Consider the following 17,460-nt stretch of genomic DNA (forward strand, 5'->3'; position numbering starts at 1 on the left):
TGATATATTAGCCTTGCTTTATAAATCAGGGTGTGCATCAAGCACCTGTTTCCAGCATCTGTTATACAAGCAGTGTGTGTAGAGTGGAAGGCTGCTGTGTGCCTTTGGGTTAAAGGTGAAATCATGGTAAGGTGATTCTTTTATTTGTTTGTGTTGCTCATGGTTTAATCGAGTTGTGGATTTATCTTTGTTTTTGTGTGGATGTTTTTTTTTTTTATGTATAGCTAAAAAATCTTTTGTACCTTTGGTTGACGTCTTCATTGTTTAAAGCTTGATCTGCAGTTGTTACCATACAAAATAGTAATCTAACTGGTTTCATCCCTGGTTGGAGTCTTACAATTTGCTTTGCAATGGGCATTTAAAATGTAGATAATCGTGGTAGAGTCCATACCAAAAATAGCTCAATTGTTGACTGACCCATTCTGTGGTAGACATTTGGCAGGGATTCTTCTAGTAGAAAACTTGTGTTCTTAATCTGTTATGATTTCCTTTTTTTTGCCAATGTTAAGTGGAAACTGGCTGTTTGGAGTTTTAGCTACTGTTTGACTGCGCAATAGGAACCTATAATATAGGGACTCAGACATGTTGTTCCAAAAGTGCAGTATATATGTATGGTAACTTGTGTGCTGAGATTACATGTCTGTCTTTCAGAGAGAATGCATATCTGTCCATATTGGCCAGGCTGGTGTTCAGATGGGGAATTCTTGCTGGGAGCTCTATTGTTTGGAACATGGAATACAACCAGATGGCATCATTTCATGTGAGAAGACTCAGGCAATGGTGGATTCTTCATTTGGCACTTTCTTCAGTGAGACTGGTGCAGGAAAGCATGTACCAAGAGCTATATTTATTGACTTGGAGCAAACAGTTATAGGTATGGTATGCATTGTAATTCCTCTCATTTGAAGGCCTGTGATACTATGGAATATATTTACAAAGCGGTGCCATATGTAAGGTGCCACTTGGCAAGCTTGACTTAATGTAAAGCTGCACCCAATTTAAGTGCAAAGCTCACTGTTTTGCACTTGATATAATGCAGTTTTAAAATCTGACCTCAAACGCAGTTTACAAAAGCTGCTACTTCGGAACTATAACCTTACTGTTGCAGGACTACTGGCTTCAACAAGCCCTGCAAACCCCCCTACCCCGACCAACCCCAAGAATGACTGCCTTTACAATGTAGATTCCATAGGTCATTGTGAATGACACTAATTAGAAAATCAGTCTTACCCAATGGCTCACTATGGTTGACTTGGCTTTTTCATACAAAGGCTGTAACCCTACCGGCGGTATATTCCATTAGCGAACTGTGTTTGCAATCCATTCTTGATTCATTTGCTTCTCTTACTGGCTGTATGTTAATACTTTGTCAACTTATTAAAATATATTTTTAAAGTGAACATGTTGTGCCCTTCATCTGTAGAATCCCTTTATTTGTAATAGACTAGATAGATTGAAATTGGAGGACAGGGGCAAATGCAGGATTTTCATGAGGGGTGGAGGCTTCTATATGCACAGATGTACAGTATATTTTACACAAAATAGCCAAATATACTTCAAGTTGGATACCATTTGTCTCCAAGTGCCGTTCCTGGATTATCTATCTATTGATCGTTCACTCTAGGATTTTTTTTTTTAGGGCAGGGTGCTGACCTTGGGTAGGGCACATTTTAATTAAGAAGGGCAAAATGATGTACATACTGTAATATGTATGCATGTGTCTTAAACTGGCAGCACATTGTATCTTATAAAACATCCTGGGACACCTTCACTTCAATCTGACAGCACATTAAGTTTAAATGTGCCGTCAGATTGAAGCGAAGGTGTCCCAGAATGGTTTATATAGCATTCATGTGCTGCCAGTTTATTTCTGAAGTGTCTCAATAGGGTTTATATAGTTTATTAAACTATATAAATCCTATTGAGACACTTCAGAATTAAACTGGCAGCACATGTTGCTATATAAACCCTATTGAGACACTTCAGAAAAAACTGGCAGCACATATTGCTATATAAACCCTATTGAAACACTTCAGAATTAAACTGGTAGCACGTGTTGCTATATAAACCTGATTGAGACACTTCGGAAATAAACTGGCAGCACATCGTATTTTAAATGTGCTGTCAGATTGAAGCGAAGGTGTCCCAGGTTGGTTTATATAGCATTCATGTGCTGCCAGTTTATTTCTGAAGTCTCAATAAGGTTTATATAGTTCATTAAACTATAAGATTAGTTGAGTGCTGCCAGATTAAAACTAAAGGGGCACCAGGTGACCTATCTGGCAGCACTAGTCGTAGATGATGTTTGTGTGTTAATACAACTTACTGGGGGCTGATGCTGCGGGAGTGAGCGTGCTGGTCCGCCCTCCCCCTCCCCCTCCCCCTCACACACCGCGGAGCTGGATGAAAATGGTCGCCACACTGATCCTACCCGGCGTCCTCTTTTATAGGGTCATGTACACAGAGGAGGGCTGGGTTTGCCTCGGCGGGAGAGGCAAACCCAGCCCTCCTCATCTCACCAGCAGCCTACAGTATTGCCGAGAGCTATTAGCGCAACAAGCCTGAGGCAGCGGCAGGGAGGCGTGGCAGCGTAGCGGGGAGGAGTGGCAGCGCGGCGGGAGGAGTTTCAGTGCGGCCGGGAGCGGCAGTCCTTTAGTAATCAGCAGGGCGGGCACAAATGGGCAGGGCGCATTCAGACACTCAGAAAAAGGGGCAGAGCGCAGCGCCCCGCGAAAGAAGGCTAGAGTGAACACTATACACTCTCATATATGCAGACCACCCATATGCATCTTACACATGTATACGTTTTTACAATGTGTTGTATAGGTAAAGGCGTATTTCCAACGTGGTACACCCCCCCCCCCCCCCCCCCCAAAAAAAAAAAACACTCACTCAAACAGCAAACTACCCCCTCCCATGCACTCACTGGTTCCGCTCTTACCCCCACACACACACACTTGGACTGAAAACTGACTCCACCACCACTCAGACACACACTAACTGCTGACTGTCACTTCCCCCACACAGAAGACACACACTAACTGCAGACTGTCACGTTTTTCAGTCAGACCGACTTCCTGCCCAACCAAAAGCTTCACACTCTCATTAGACTGACTTGAATTGGATGTGATGACTCACCGCAGTCACTGCTCCACACACATCACCAACTGTGGCTGTGAGAGGCTCCTCCAGACTGCCACTGTAGTGTAGGGGCAGAGAAGACAGGATGCTCCGCAGTACAGTAGCAGGAGAGCAGCTCGTTGCTGCAGTAGGATGTGCGCAACAGCTCCCCCTCAGTCACCTCCCGTTATTACACTGAATAGAGCTCTTAATCAGAGCTCTAGATCTGCTGTTTAGTGCCGTGGCTCTAATATTACTGATGGAGACAGCAGCGGAGTGTTGCTGTTGCTCACCTTTGGGAGAAAAAAAAAAGTGCTAGAAATGACAGGGGGGGCACGGGCCTATGTGCCCCTCCCCTGGATCCGCCACTGCCCCCCCCCCCCCCCCTACATGCACGTATGGAGGGGGCCTGTGTGCAGTTTTCATGCAGGCACATGCATAGGGTCTGGCACTGTGGCAAATTCTACTGTGCATGCACTAATCGGAATATTGCACCTGTGCCATTTTCTCAGTTATCACTGCTGCACATGTGACTATCTTTGGAAAAATAGCATCCAAGCCATTTTCCCAGTGATTTCTGCAGCTCTAATGCACAGAAAAGTGTAGTCTATTGTTGTGCAGTCTGGACCCAGGAGCCCATGTGTGCCACACACACACTGCCCCTATTATAGATTCAATTCAGTGTGTTGTAAATTGTGTAGGGTAGAAGGTCCTGGAGCTGTTCAATTCAGCACGCTGTTAATTCGGACTACAGGATTTCTGCTTACACCCCTCCTGAGGTGTGAGCAGAAATTTGACAAAAGTAGTGCCATGATGCTAATTTGTGCCTTAGTGTGGCACAGACTGCATCGCAACGGGGCACTTAAGTCAGAATGCCCTTCCTCATGACAAACGTGCAGTTTAAGGTGCAAGTACCGGCATTCTCCAACATAACAGCGCGCTGAACTGAACAGCTCAGGGACCTCCTTCCCGGTGCTATTCACATCACTCTCAATTGAATCAACCCCATAGATCAAAGGTTCTCAAACTCTGTCCTCGGGGGCACACACAGTGCATGTTTTGCAGGTAACCCAGCAGGTGCACAGGTGTATTAATTACTCACTGACACATTTTAAAAGGTCCACAGGTGGAGCTAATTATTTCACTTGTGATTCTGTGAGGAGACCTGCAAAACATGCACTGTGTGCCCCCAAGGACCGAGTTTGAGAACCTCTGCCATAGATATTCCATGAATATAGACTTGACTTCATATAATGCTCTTCATGCAGACTCTTAAGTACCTGTAGCAATAAGACTGAATTGAAAAGTGAAGAATCAAATTCATGCCACCATAGCTATCAATGGGGTGAATATATTATAGCGGCACGATCCATGCCATTATAACACTTCTGCTTTTGCCTCATTACTGAGGTGAAGCAGGAAACCACTCCAACAAGATGTATGATTATCTTGTCTGCTAATGAAAACTCCCCACTCTGGCATTGCCCACCTGAGCACACAGCGTGCGGTCGCCCTGTGCGTGTATGTGATCGCTCTACTCGCGTGAGATCTCACCTGGAGCCGGCACCTGCCACCCCCAGGGACAGAGCTGTCCCTGCTGTGGAGTTGGTTCTTAAACACCTGTTGCTTCTGACTGTTACATTTCCCCGGCACATACGCACATCACTGCTGTCATACGTGGGGGAATGGGGGGGAAGCAATACATGCGCGCCACTCCCCCACCCTTCCATAATGACTTTTCATACATTTACCCCAATGATCAGTATTTAATCCTCCTACAAACTTATTCGCATCTTATGATGGCTTTCTTTCTGGAAAGGTCTAGCTAGCCCTCATTGGAACTGCTGTCCATCTGATTGTTTGCTTTCTAAAATCTGTTCCTATGATCTGTCTCTTGTCTAATTATGAAAAGTGTAAATGCTTACTCTAATGTGAGAACACTCTGCACATTTCTTTAAACAGATGAGATCAGAACTGGGTGCTATAAAAGCTTATTCCATCCAGAACAGCTAATTACCGGAAGAGAAGATGCTGCCAATAACTATGCCCGTGGACACTATACAATTGGCAAGGAGTTAATAGATTCTGTACTGGACAAGATACGAAAGATGGCAAGTACATTCTAGCTAGTCTTGTGAGTAAAAGTATATAGAAAAGAGCTGTTAAAGGTTCTTCATTAAATAATTGAATTGGTTTTAGATTATTTATTTCTTCACGAGTTAAAAGCCTGTCAAAATGATGGACACCAGGGCTGGATTATAGGGGGGTGGTGGTAGCTACTCATACAGGAGCTGCCAGGTTTCTGGAAGTCCTGCTACTGTGAGCTGGGGCTCTATCATGCTGAGGGTGTAGCCTGATATACTGTATGTATTCACCCTTGAAAATTAACACCTCAACCCTGGCACACCAAATGCACCAGATATCTGCAAAAATGCTCATGTACTGCTGAGCAACACTAGAGGAAATTGCGCTCTAAGGCAAACTTCCTCAATTTCAAACTTTTGGTCTCCTTAAGTGCTGCCCTTTTTCTCTTGCTTAAACAATCATACTTCAAGAACCTCATCTCCTCCTAGTCTTCCAACCCCCGGTGCCTCTTTGCCTCTCTCAACTCACTCCTCTGCCCACCTCCACCTCGTCTCCCTTCCTCACTCTCTGCTCTTCACTTGCCACTTACTGCACATCCAAAATTGACTCCATACATCAGGACATCACATCAGACCATCAGCAACCAGTCTCCTCCCATCCCTTACCACCCCTCTCACCAACTGACATCTTTCTCCCATGCATCTGGTGAGGAAGTCATGGCACTCATTCGTTCCTGTCCCCTCACCACCTCCCCACTTGACCCTATTCCCTCCTGCCTCCTCTACCTCTCTCCTGCCTGTTCCCATCTTTCCCATGTTCTCAATCTCTACCTCTCATCAGGGACTGTCCCCTCTGCCTTCAAGCATGCACTCATCTCTCAGATTCTTAAAAAAAAACCTACCCTTGATCTGAACACTCTTCCAACTACCCAGTGGCAAACGCAGGATTTGCATGGGGGGGTTTCCAGAACTGGGTGGAGCCAAGCACGGGGGTGGGGACTGAGGTGACCCAGTATATGATGGGTCCGTAAAACTAGTGTATGTATGTGTATATGTATGTGTGTATGTATGTATGTATGTATGTATATATGTGTGTGTTTATATGTATGTATATATGTGTGTATGTATATATGTGTGTATGTATATATGTGTGTATGTATGTGTGTATATATGTGTGTATGTTTATATGTATGTATATATGTGTGTGTGTTTATATGTATGTATATGTGTGTGTGTTTATATGTATGTATATATGTGTGTGTGTTTATATGTATGTATATATGTGTGTGTGTGTTTATATGTATGTATATATGTGTGTGTGTTTATATGTATGTATATATGTGTGTGTGTGTGTTTATATGTATGTATATATGTGTGTGTGTTTATATGTATGTATATATGTGTGTATGTTTATATGTATGTATGTGTGTATGTTTATATGTATGTATATGTGTGTGTATGTTTATATATGTATATGTGTGTATGTTTATATGTAGGTATATGTGTGTGTGTATGTTTATATGTATGTATATGTGTGTGTGTATGTTTATATGTAGGTATATGTGTGTGTGTATGTTTATATGTAGGTATATGTGTGTGTATGTTTATATGTAGGTATATGTGTGTGTGTATGTTTATATGTAGGTATGTGTGTGTGTATGTTTATATGTAGGTATATGTGTGTGTGTGTATGTTTATATGTAGGTATATGTGTGTGTATGTTTATATGTAGGTATATGTGTGTGTGTGTATGTTTATATGTAGGTATATGTGTGTGTGTATGTTTATATGTAGGTATATGTGTGTGTGTATGTTTATATGTAGGTATATGTGTGTGTGTGTATGTTTATATGTAGGTATATGTGTGTGTGTATGTTTATATGTAGGTATATGTGTGTGTGTATGTTTATATGTAGGTATATGTGTGTGTGTATGTTTATATGTAGGTATATGTGTGTGTGTATGTTTATATGTAGGTATATGTGTGTGTGTGTTTATATGTAGGTATATGTGTGTGTGTATGTTTATATGTAGGTATATGTGTGTGTGTATGTTTATATGTAGGTATATGTGTGTGTGTATGTTTATATGTAGGTATATGTGTGTGTGTATGTTTATATGTAGGTATATGTGTGTGTATGTTTATATGTAGGTATATGTGTGTGTATGTTTATATGTAGGTATATGTGTGTGTATGTTTATATGTAGGTATATGTGTGTGTGTGTATGTTTATATGTAGGTATATGTGTGTGTGTGTGTGTATGTTTATATGTAGGTATATGTGTGTGTATGTTTATATGTAGGTATATGTGTGTGTGTGTATGTTTATATGTAGGTATATGTGTGTGTGTGTATGTTTATATGTAGGTATATGTGTGTGTGTATGTTTATATGTAGGTATATGTGTGTGTATGTTTATATGTAGGTATATGTGTGTGTGTATGTTTATATGTAGGTATATGTGTGTGTGTGTATGTTTATATGTAGGTATATGTGTGTGTGTATGTTTATATGTAGGTATATGTGTGTGTGTATGTTTATATGTAGGTATATGTGTGTGTATGTTTATATGTAGGTATATGTGTGTGTGTATGTTTATATGTAGGTATATGTGTGTGTATGTTTATATGTAGGTATATGTGTGTGTGTATGTTTATATGTAGGTATATGTGTGTGTATGTTTATATGTAGGTATATGTGTGTGTGTATGTTTATATGTAGGTATATGTGTGTGTATGTTTATATGTAGGTATATGTGTGTGTGTGTATGTTTATATGTAGGTATATGTGTGTGTGTGTGTATGTTTATATGTAGGTATATGTGTGTGTGTATGTTTATATGTAGGTATATGTGTGTATGTTTATATGTAGGTATATGTGTGTGTATGTTTATATGTAGGTATATGTGTGTGTATGTTTATATGTAGGTATATGTGTGTGTGTATGTTTATATGTAGGTATATGTGTGTGTGTATGTTTATATGTAGGTATATGTGTGTGTGTATGTTTATATGTAGGTATATGTGTGTGTGTATGTTTATATGTAGGTATATGTGTGTGTGTATGTTTATATGTAGGTATATGTGTGTGTATGTTTATATGTAGGTGTGTGTGTGTGTATGTTTATATGTAGGTGTGTGTGTGTGTGTATGTTTATATGTAGGTGTGTGTGTGTGTGTATGTTTATATGTAGGTGTGTGTGTGTGTTTATATGTAGGTGTGTGTGTGTATGTTTATATGTAGGTGTGTGTGTGTGTGTGTATGTTTATATGTGTGTGTGTGTGTGTGTATGTTTATATGTAGGTGTGTGTGTGTATGTTTATATGTAGGTGTGTGTGTGTATGTTTATATGTAGGTGTGTGTGTGTATGTTTATATGTAGGTGTGTGTGTGTGTGTGTTTATATGTAGGTGTGTGTGTGTGTGTGTTTATATGTAGGTGTGTGTGTGTGTGTGTTTATATGTAGGTGTGTGTGTGTGTATGTTTATATGTAGGTGTGTGTGTATGTTTATATGTAGGTGTGTGTGTATGTTTATATGTAGGTGTGTGTGTGTGTGTATGTTTATATGTAGGTGTGTGTGTGTGTGTATGTTTATATGTAGGTGTGTGTGTGTATGTTTATATGTAGGTGTGTGTGTGTGTGTGTGTGTGTGTGTATGTTTATATGTAGGTGTGTGTGTGTGTGTATGTTTATATGTAGGTGTGTGTGTGTATGTTTATATGTAGGTGTGTGTGTATGTTTATATGTAGGTGTGTGTGTGTATGTTTATATGTATGTATATGTGTGTGTGTGTATGTTTATATGTATGTGTGTGTGTGTGTGTATGTTTATGTGTATGTGTGTGTGTGTGTGTATGTTTATATGTATGTGCGTGTATGTTTATGTGTATAGATGTATGCACATGGATATATATGTACTATAATTAAAATAAAGTAAACTTTTATTAAGCACTTATAAGTACCACCAGGAAGACAGCAGGCATAATAGTCATGCAGAAAAAAAAAACTAAAAAAAAAAAATTTTTTTTTTTTTTTTTTTTAGTGAGGGGGGGTTTCTGGGTACTCGGAAACCCCCCCTGCATGCGCCACTGCTACCGACCCATCTCTCTCCTCCCTTTTGCCCCCAAACTCCTTGAGCGTATAGTCTACAACCGCCTTACTTCCTTTCCTCACTCACTGCTTGACCCATTCCAGTCTGGCTTCTGTCCTCTCCACTACACTGAAACTGCCCTTACAAAAGTATGCAATGACCTTCATGCTGCTAAATCTAAGGGACCCTACTCTCTACTTATTCTTCTTGATCTCTTTGTTGCTTTTGACACTGTGGACCACTCTCCTACTACAAATCCTTCACTCCATTGGTCTGCGTGATACTGCTCTCTTGGCTGTCTTCCTACCTCTCTGACTGTTCATTCGGTCTGCTCTCATGACTCCACCTCCCCATCACTTCCACTAACTATAGGTGTACCCCAAGGTTCTGTCCTTGGTCCTCTTCTCTCTATACATCCCCACTAGGTAAGCTCATTAGTTCTTTTGGCTTCCAATATCTATGCTGACACAAATCTTTCCTCTCCAGACCTCTCCCCTGCTCTCCTCACTTGTGTCTCTGCTATCTCTGTTTGGATGTCCAAGCTCTTTCTTAAACTTAACATGTCGAAGGCCGAGCTGATCATCTTCCCTCCCTCCCACATAACTTCACCTCCTACAATCTTATCTATTGATAGCACTACTATCTCCTCTAGCCCCCCCCCCCCTCCCCCCAAGTGCGCTGTCTTGAAGTCATCCTTGATTCCTCCCTCTCCTTCAAACCACACATTCAGCACTTCTTGTAAACCTGCTATTTTCATCTAAAAAATTCCAGGATCAGACCCTTTCTGACCCAGGATGCTACGAAGACTTATCAACTCACTGGTCATTTCCAGACTGGACTATGGTAATCTCCTCCTGACTGTGGCATTCCTGACAAATACTACCCTCCACTCCAATCTATCCTCAGTGCTGCTGCCCAGTTCATTTTCCACACCAAACGCAATACGTCCACCTCTCCTCTCTTACAAGACCTTCACTGGCTCCCCTTTCAGAATCCATTTCAAGCTTCTCACACTCGCTTACAAAGCCCTCACTCACTACTCTCCCATCTACATCTCTGACCTTATCTCCCTTTAGACTCCCACCCATCCTCTTTGCTCTGCTAATGCACACTCTCCTGCCTGATTACTTCCTCCCACCTCCAAGATTTTTCACGTGCTGCTCCATTTATCTGGAATTCCCTACCTCTCACACTCCAACTTCAAACGGGCTCTCAAGACCCACTTCACCAAACCCAGCCAAATCTCATCTAAACCCTCTGTTCCACGCTCTCTATGTACCCCGTCTGTGTTACCCCTGTCTGTCTACTCCTCCCCTTTACAATGTAAGCTCTCGCAAGTAGGGCCCTCTTCCCTCATGTGCTTATCCTTTCTTAATTTAATAATCAACTGCACCAAATCCAGCAGTCTTCTGCCACCTGATACTTAGTGTCACCTGCTGATGTAGCTGTTTATTTCTCCTGTACTTGTCCTGTATTGTCAACTGTAAGTTGCTGTTTTCCGGTTTTCATAATTTAAGTATTCTGTAATTGGGTGCTGCAGAACCCCTGTGGTGCCATATAAATGATAATAGCTCTATAGATATAGTAATGGGCAGGCTATAATGATGCATTATATACACCAGTACTGGCACGTGTAAGCTCACCAGTCCCTGCACAGCTCTTGTCCAGTCTGGGGGTAGAGGACACTAGTAGCCACCAGCAGCTGGCCAGATGGGTCTGGCCATGGCTGGTGTCAGAGGGGCAAGCACAGGACCCTGCCCCTCCACCGGAACGGGATCCGGACAAAGTCGACAGTAACTAGGTCGACCACTATTGGTCGACAGGGTGTCTAGGTCGACAGGGTCTTTAGGTCGACATGTTCTAGGTCAAAAGGTCGACATGAGTTTTTTTCACAATTTTTTTTTTCTTCTTTTTTTGAACCTTTTCATACTTAACGATCCACGTGGACTACGATTGGAATGGTAATCTGTGCTGAGCGAAGCGGTAACGGAGCAAAGGCACCATGCCCGAAGCATGGCGAGCGAAGCGAGCTATGCGAGGACGCGGTGCACTAATTGGGGTTCCCGGTCACTCTACGAAGAAAACGACACCAAAATAACATTAAAAACATGTCGACCCTTTGACATGTCGACCTAAAGACCCTGTCGACCTAGACACTGTCGACCTAGTTACTGTCGACCAATAGTGGTCGACCTAGTTACTGTCGACTTTCAATACCACACCCCACCGGAACACAGAATATGTAAGGCAGTTGAGCTGATTATCTGCAGCCTCAGCACAGACTCCTCTCCTCCTTCCGGTCACCCCACAGAGGGTCTCGCTCTTTCCTGCTGGACTGATCCACCTTCTCCACCTGCTGGTAAGTGGCCACACGTGTTCCCCGGTGCCTCCACTCTGAGTACTGTGGAACTGTGTTGCAGTTACCACATTTATTTCCTGGTTACTGCTGCTACTTGCAGAGTCCCGGGATGGCAATTAGCCTTGGGTTGCAGCATAGTAAATTGGGGAGGGGGTGCAGAGTATGTGGTATATGGGGGGAGCAGTATATGGAGGAGGAAGATGCCCTGTGTATAGCTTACCTCTCAACATGACCCTCTCCAGGAGGGTTGAATGCTCTGCTCCTGGACTTCCCTCTTTATGATTGCCAGCACCTGTGGTGAATCGCCTCTCAAAACAGGTGCTGGCAATCATAATTTAAGAGGAAAGTCCAGGAGCAGAACATTCTATCCCTCCTAGAGAGGGTCATGTGAGGAAGCAGTTAGCTTCCCGACAGGCGGGATCCCAGCGGCTGATATACTGACTACTATCCTGAAGGAGGTCGAAATGCTGGCGTCTATATAACTACACTGGCATCCTGACAGGTGGATGCGCTGGTGTCCGACCACAGGGGGAGGGTGCGATCAGGCAAGAAGGGGGGGGGTGGGTGTTAGGGTACAGGGGTGAGAAGGTTAGGGAATGGGGATAGTTAGGATTAGGCATCATGCAGGGAGGGTTGGCTTTAGACAGCGGACAAGGTTAGGCACCCACAAGGGAGGGTTAGGTTTAGGGTAGGGGCAGATGAGGTATGGGGGGCTGTCAGGATTCTCCTGGATGGGATGCTGCTGTCTGTATTCTAGCCTCTGGCATCCTGTCCAGCTGTAAACCCTACTGATCCCGTTGAGGTATGATATAGGGGGCACTATATGGAGGTGTATGAGGGTGCAGTGTGTGTATATAGGGGCAGTATATGGTGAGGGGTGCAGTGTGCATAGGGTGTGTCCTTGTCCTTCCAGTGGCACCACATAGGTGAGGATCAGTAATGTAACTAAGTGGAAATCAAACGAAAGGATATAGAAAATCCAGTTCACTTTGAATATGAAAGGTTGTTATGGCAACTGCCACACAAAAAACCTACCCCAACTTTCCCCAGCACCCTCTCCATGTTCAGCAAGTGTGAAACATGTGGCTCAGTGTTTTTGGGTAATCAGCAGGCTGTAACATCTCCCTGTATAACTTTCATTGGGTCTGTTTGGTGGCCTCTAGTGGCCACCGGCGCACATAACAGAAGGTGAGGAGCAGTTAGCCAATTATATAGGACATGTTGAAGAAACCTTCTTCTTTTTTTTTTTTTTTTTTTTTTTTTTTTTTAAAGCTTGTTCTCATAGACAAGTAAAACGGTCACTCTTAACTATTTTGGTCTTTGTTCCAAGAAAACTGACATATAATGGTATATGCTCAATCAGCTTAATGATATCATTCAGGTGCTTGAAAGGGAGGGGTATTTCTAAGCAAGAAAAGAGACCTTGTTTCCCCCAGCACCCTGAATAAGAGTAATCCGATTTAAATCCCACAATATTAGAATTCAGAGATCTTGCACATATTTGTGCAAATGTATGAATAAGCACCAAAGCTGCATCATGGTCTCTGTATATTTGGGGTCCCTAGCGCTATATCTAGGTGCAGGGTGTGGCACCCCAAAACTGTTAATTTTTAGAAAATGTAATACATGGGTATTAGGTTTTAACTTTAATGGAAAGTTGTTGTACTGATAATAAAATCACTTAAAAATGGCTCAGGCTTCAATCTGTGAGATTTTCTTTTTTTCATTTGCAGTCCGACCAGTGCAGTGGGCTTCAAGGATTTCTGGTTTCTCATAGTTTTGGAGGTGGCACAGGTTCTGGTTTTACATCATTATTGATGGAACGTCTTTCTGTTGATTATGGGAAAAAATCAAAGCTGGAGTTCTCGGTTTATCCTGCCCCCAGGATCTCTACTGCAGTGGTAGAACCATACAACTCTATTCTGACAACCCACACGACTCTGGAACATTCAGACTGCTCCTTCATGGTAGACAATGAGGCAATCTACGACATATGCAACAGGAACCTGGATATTGAGCGTCCTTCTTATACCAGCTTGAACAGATTAATTGCCCAAATAGTCTCTTCTATCACAGCTTCCTTGAGGTTTGATGGTGCTTTGAATGTTGACTTAACAGAGTTCCAAACTAACTTGGTACCTTATCCTAGAATTCATTTCCCACTGGTCACCTACTCACCCATAATATCTGCAGAGAAAGCATACCATGAGCAGCTGTCTGTGCCGGAGATCACAAATGCTTGCTTTGAATATTCCAATCAGATGGTGAAATGTGACCCCCGGCGTGGTAAATACATGGCTTGCTGTCTGTTATATAGAGGTGATGTAGTGCCCAAAGATGTAAATGCTGCAATAGCCGCAATTAAAACCAGGAGGACAATTCAGTTTGTTGATTGGTGTCCTACTGGATTTAAGGTGGGCATCAACTACCAGCCCCCAACTGTGGTCCCAGGAGGAGACTTGGCCAAAGTTCAACGTGCTGTCTGTATGCTGAGTAATACTACAGCTATAGCGGAGGCATGGGCCAGATTAGACAATAAATTTGACCTAATGTATTCCAAGAGAGCATTTGTACACTGGTATGTGGGAGAGGGAATGGAGGAAGGGGAGTTCTCTGAAGCAAGAGAGGATATGGCTGCTTTGGAAAAGGATTATGAAGAGGTGGGAACAGAATCTGGTGATGGTGCAGGTGAAGAGGAAGATGAATACTAAACCTTGCTTTAGATTATTTGGAGCCACACAGTGTTCTAAATGTTGGTATTAAATGAGTACTGCAGTTCTGTAGATAAACAATGTTTTTCTTATCAAACAGGGCCCAGGATATAAGTTTACATTGCATTGAAATAACGTTTATGCTCTTGTATAAATAAAAAAAAAAAACAATGCATTATTTTGTTTGAACTTCTTTAATCAGAGTTCATATGAACAAAACAATGACACTCTTGTAAGCTGAAACTGACTGCTGTAGCAGGAGCCTTGGGCTGGGAAGTAAAATGTGACTGTTCATGTGAACATGTTATGGGGTTTGTTACATTTAAGCTATGAAAGAAGATTTTTAACGTGTGACCAGAGCAAATAGCTTGTGTTACATGTTTATTGACCTGAACTAATCTTGCCGAGCAGTTGCCCAAATTTTGCCATTACAGTCCAAATTGTAAGGATATCAATGCTTGAGCAAAGGTGACTTAATTAGTACCTCAGTCATCTGGACTTAAGCATGGCTATCCTTAAAACCTGGACTGTAATGGAGTTTGGGGGTAACTCTGTTGTAGAGGTATCTAATTAGCGTTTGCTCAGTAACAGTTGATTTAACTGCTTAACTGGCATGGTCAGATTTCATGCAACTGTGCATTCCCACTGTTTTTATGAGATCTGTTCTGCAGATGTGCATAATATAATGTTTAAATTAGATGTGCACCGGAAATTTTTCGGGTTTTGGATTTGGTTCTGCGGACGTGTTTTGGATTCGGACGTGTTTTGGCAAAACCTCCCTGAAATTTTTTTTGTCTGATTCGGGTGTTTAAAAAAAAAAAAAAAAAAAAACCTTCAAAAACAGCTTAAACCATAGAATTTGGGGGTCATTTTGATCCCGTAGTATTAACCTCAACCATAATTTCCACTCATTTCCAGTCTATTCTGAACACCTCACAATATTTTTTTTTAGTCCTAAAAGCAATTGTCTAGTTCCCTGTGAATTAACGGATACCAGACACACGTTAAACACCACCGAAGCTGCCAAGACATGAGTTATCTGCTTTGCAGCAGGATGACTGCTGTGATATTTCATCTTCCTCGCAAAGGACTGTTGGACAGTTAATTGCTTACTGGAAGTAGTACAAGTGGTCTTCTGACTTCCCCTCTGGGATGACGATCGACTCCCAGCAGCAGTAGGTGTTACACTCAAGGATGCATCTGAGGAATCCCAGGCAGGAGAGGACTCATCAGACTTGCCAGTGACATGGCCTGCAGAACTATTGGCTTTCTTGTCTAAGGAGGAAATTGACACTGAGTGAGTTGGTGGTGTGGTTTGCAGGAGCTTGGTTACAACAAGAGGAAGGGATTTAGTTGTCAGTGGACTACTTCCGCTGTCACCCAAAGTTTTTGAACTTGTCAATGACTTCTGATGAATGTGCTCCAGGTGACGTATAAGGGAGGCTGTTCCTAGGTGGTTAATGTCCTTACCCCTACTTATTACAGCTTGACAAAGGCAACACACGGCTTGACACCTGTTGTCCGCATTTCTGTTGAAATAATTCCACACCGAAGGTGTTTGTTTTTTTTTTTTTGTAATTTGACCAGGCATGTCAATGGCCATATTCGTCCCATGGACAACAGGTGTCTCCCTGGGTGCCTGACTTAAACAAACCACCTCACCATCAGAATCCTCCTTGTCAATTTCCTCCTCGGCGCCAGCAACACCCATATCCTCATCCTGGTGTACTTCAGCAGTGACATCTTCAATTTGACTATCAGGAACTGGACTGTGGGTGCTCCTTCCAGCACTTGCAGGGGGCATGCAAATGGTGGAAGGTGCCACCTCTTCCCGTCCAGTGTTGGGAAGGTCAGGCATCACAACCGACACAATTGGATTCTCCTTGGGGATTTGTGATCTAGAAGAACGCACAGTTCTTTGCTGTGCTTTTGCCAGTTAAAGTCTTTTCATTTTTCTAGAGGGAGGATGAGTGCTTCCATCCTCATGTGAAGCTGACCCACTAGTCATGAGGAACATAGGACAGGGCCTCAGCCATTCCTTGCCACTCCGTGTCGTAAATGGCACATTGGCAAGTTTACGCTTATCAGATGCGTTTAATTTTGATTTTTGGGTCATTTTACTGAACTTTTTTTTTTTTTGGATTTTACAAGCCCTCTGCTATGACATTGGGCATCGGCCTTGGCAGACGACATTGATGGCATTTCATCGTCTCGGCCATGACTAATGGCAGCAGCTTCAGCACGAGGTGGAAGTAGATCTTGATCTTTCCCTATTTTACCCTCCCCATTTTTGTTCTCCATCTTTTAATGTGTGGAATTATATGCCAGTAATATATCAATAGCAATGGCTTACTGTACCGTACTGAGATAGAGAGAGATCTATAGTATAGATATAGTCTGCAAAATTCTGCACTGTCCTCCTACTATATACTGCGCAAAATTACAATGCAGGACAGATATGGATAGTATACTTGACGACACAGAGGTAGAGCAATGGACTACTGTACTGCTGTATGTATATTCACATCACACCACACACACTCTGGTGGTCAGAAAAATTATGCACTGTCCTCCTACAAGGCAGCACAGATATGGAGTTTTTTCAGGCAGAGAACGTAGATATTTGCAGCACAGTGAACACAGAAACTGAGAGAACGCAGCCACATCCTCTCGCTATCATCTCTAAAGCACGAGTGAAAATGGTGGCGACGCGCGGCTCCTTATATAGAATACGAATCCCGAGAGAATCTGACAGCGGGATGATGACATTTGGGGGCGTTCTGGTTAACCAAGCAAGGTGGGAAGATCCAAGGCTGCCTTGGAACTGCATAAAATGGGTGAAGTTAGGATCTCGAGGAACCGAACCCACTCATATCTAGTTTAAATATTTAAAAAAAATACTTTTTCAACTTTAATAAAGAACTTTTTTTTTTTTTAAAATAAGAATTTACTCACTGGTAATTCTATTTCTCATAGTCTGTAGTGGATGCTGGGGACTCCGTAAGGACCATGGGGATTAGCGGCTCCGCAGGAGACTGGGCACAACTACAAAGAAAGCTTTAGACTACTGGTGTGCACTGGCTCCTCCCACTAAGA

The 17,460-nt window shown here is 42.5% G+C and overlaps 1 protein-coding gene across 2 annotated transcripts; it reads left to right on the forward strand.

Moving 5' to 3' along the window:
- Positions 1-17: 17 nt before the first annotated feature.
- Positions 18-14,539, forward strand: LOC134932401 (tubulin alpha-3 chain-like). 2 transcript variants are annotated; one of them, XM_063926773.1, is made up of 4 exons: positions 18-126; positions 652-874; positions 5,083-5,231; positions 13,387-14,539. In XM_063926773.1, the coding sequence occupies exons 1-4, from the start codon at positions 124-126 to the stop codon at positions 14,362-14,364; spliced, it is 1,353 nt and encodes a 450-aa protein (XP_063782843.1). In that variant the 5' UTR covers positions 18-123; the 3' UTR covers positions 14,365-14,539. The 2 variants fall into 2 exon arrangements, with proteins under 2 accessions (XP_063782843.1, XP_063782842.1); XM_063926772.1 differs by lacking the exon at positions 18-126 and having other exon boundaries at positions 637-874.
- Positions 14,540-17,460: the final 2,921 nt, after the last annotated feature.

This window comes from Pseudophryne corroboree, chromosome 6 (assembly GCF_028390025.1).
Source record: "Pseudophryne corroboree isolate aPseCor3 chromosome 6, aPseCor3.hap2, whole genome shotgun sequence".
In the NCBI taxonomy this organism is placed as follows: domain Eukaryota; kingdom Metazoa; phylum Chordata; class Amphibia; order Anura; family Myobatrachidae; genus Pseudophryne; species Pseudophryne corroboree.

Coding starts and splice junctions, on each gene's coding strand:
- LOC134932401 (XM_063926772.1), top strand. CDS start 637: ATGTCTGTCTTTCAGAGAGAATGCATATCTGTCCATATTGGCCAGGCT. Junction 875..5,082: donor CTTGGAGCAAACAGTTATAG/GTATGGTATGCA, acceptor TTCTTTAAACAG/ATGAGATCAGAACTGGGTGC. Junction 5,232..13,386: donor TGGACAAGATACGAAAGATG/GCAAGTACATTC, acceptor TTTCATTTGCAG/TCCGACCAGTGCAGTGGGCT.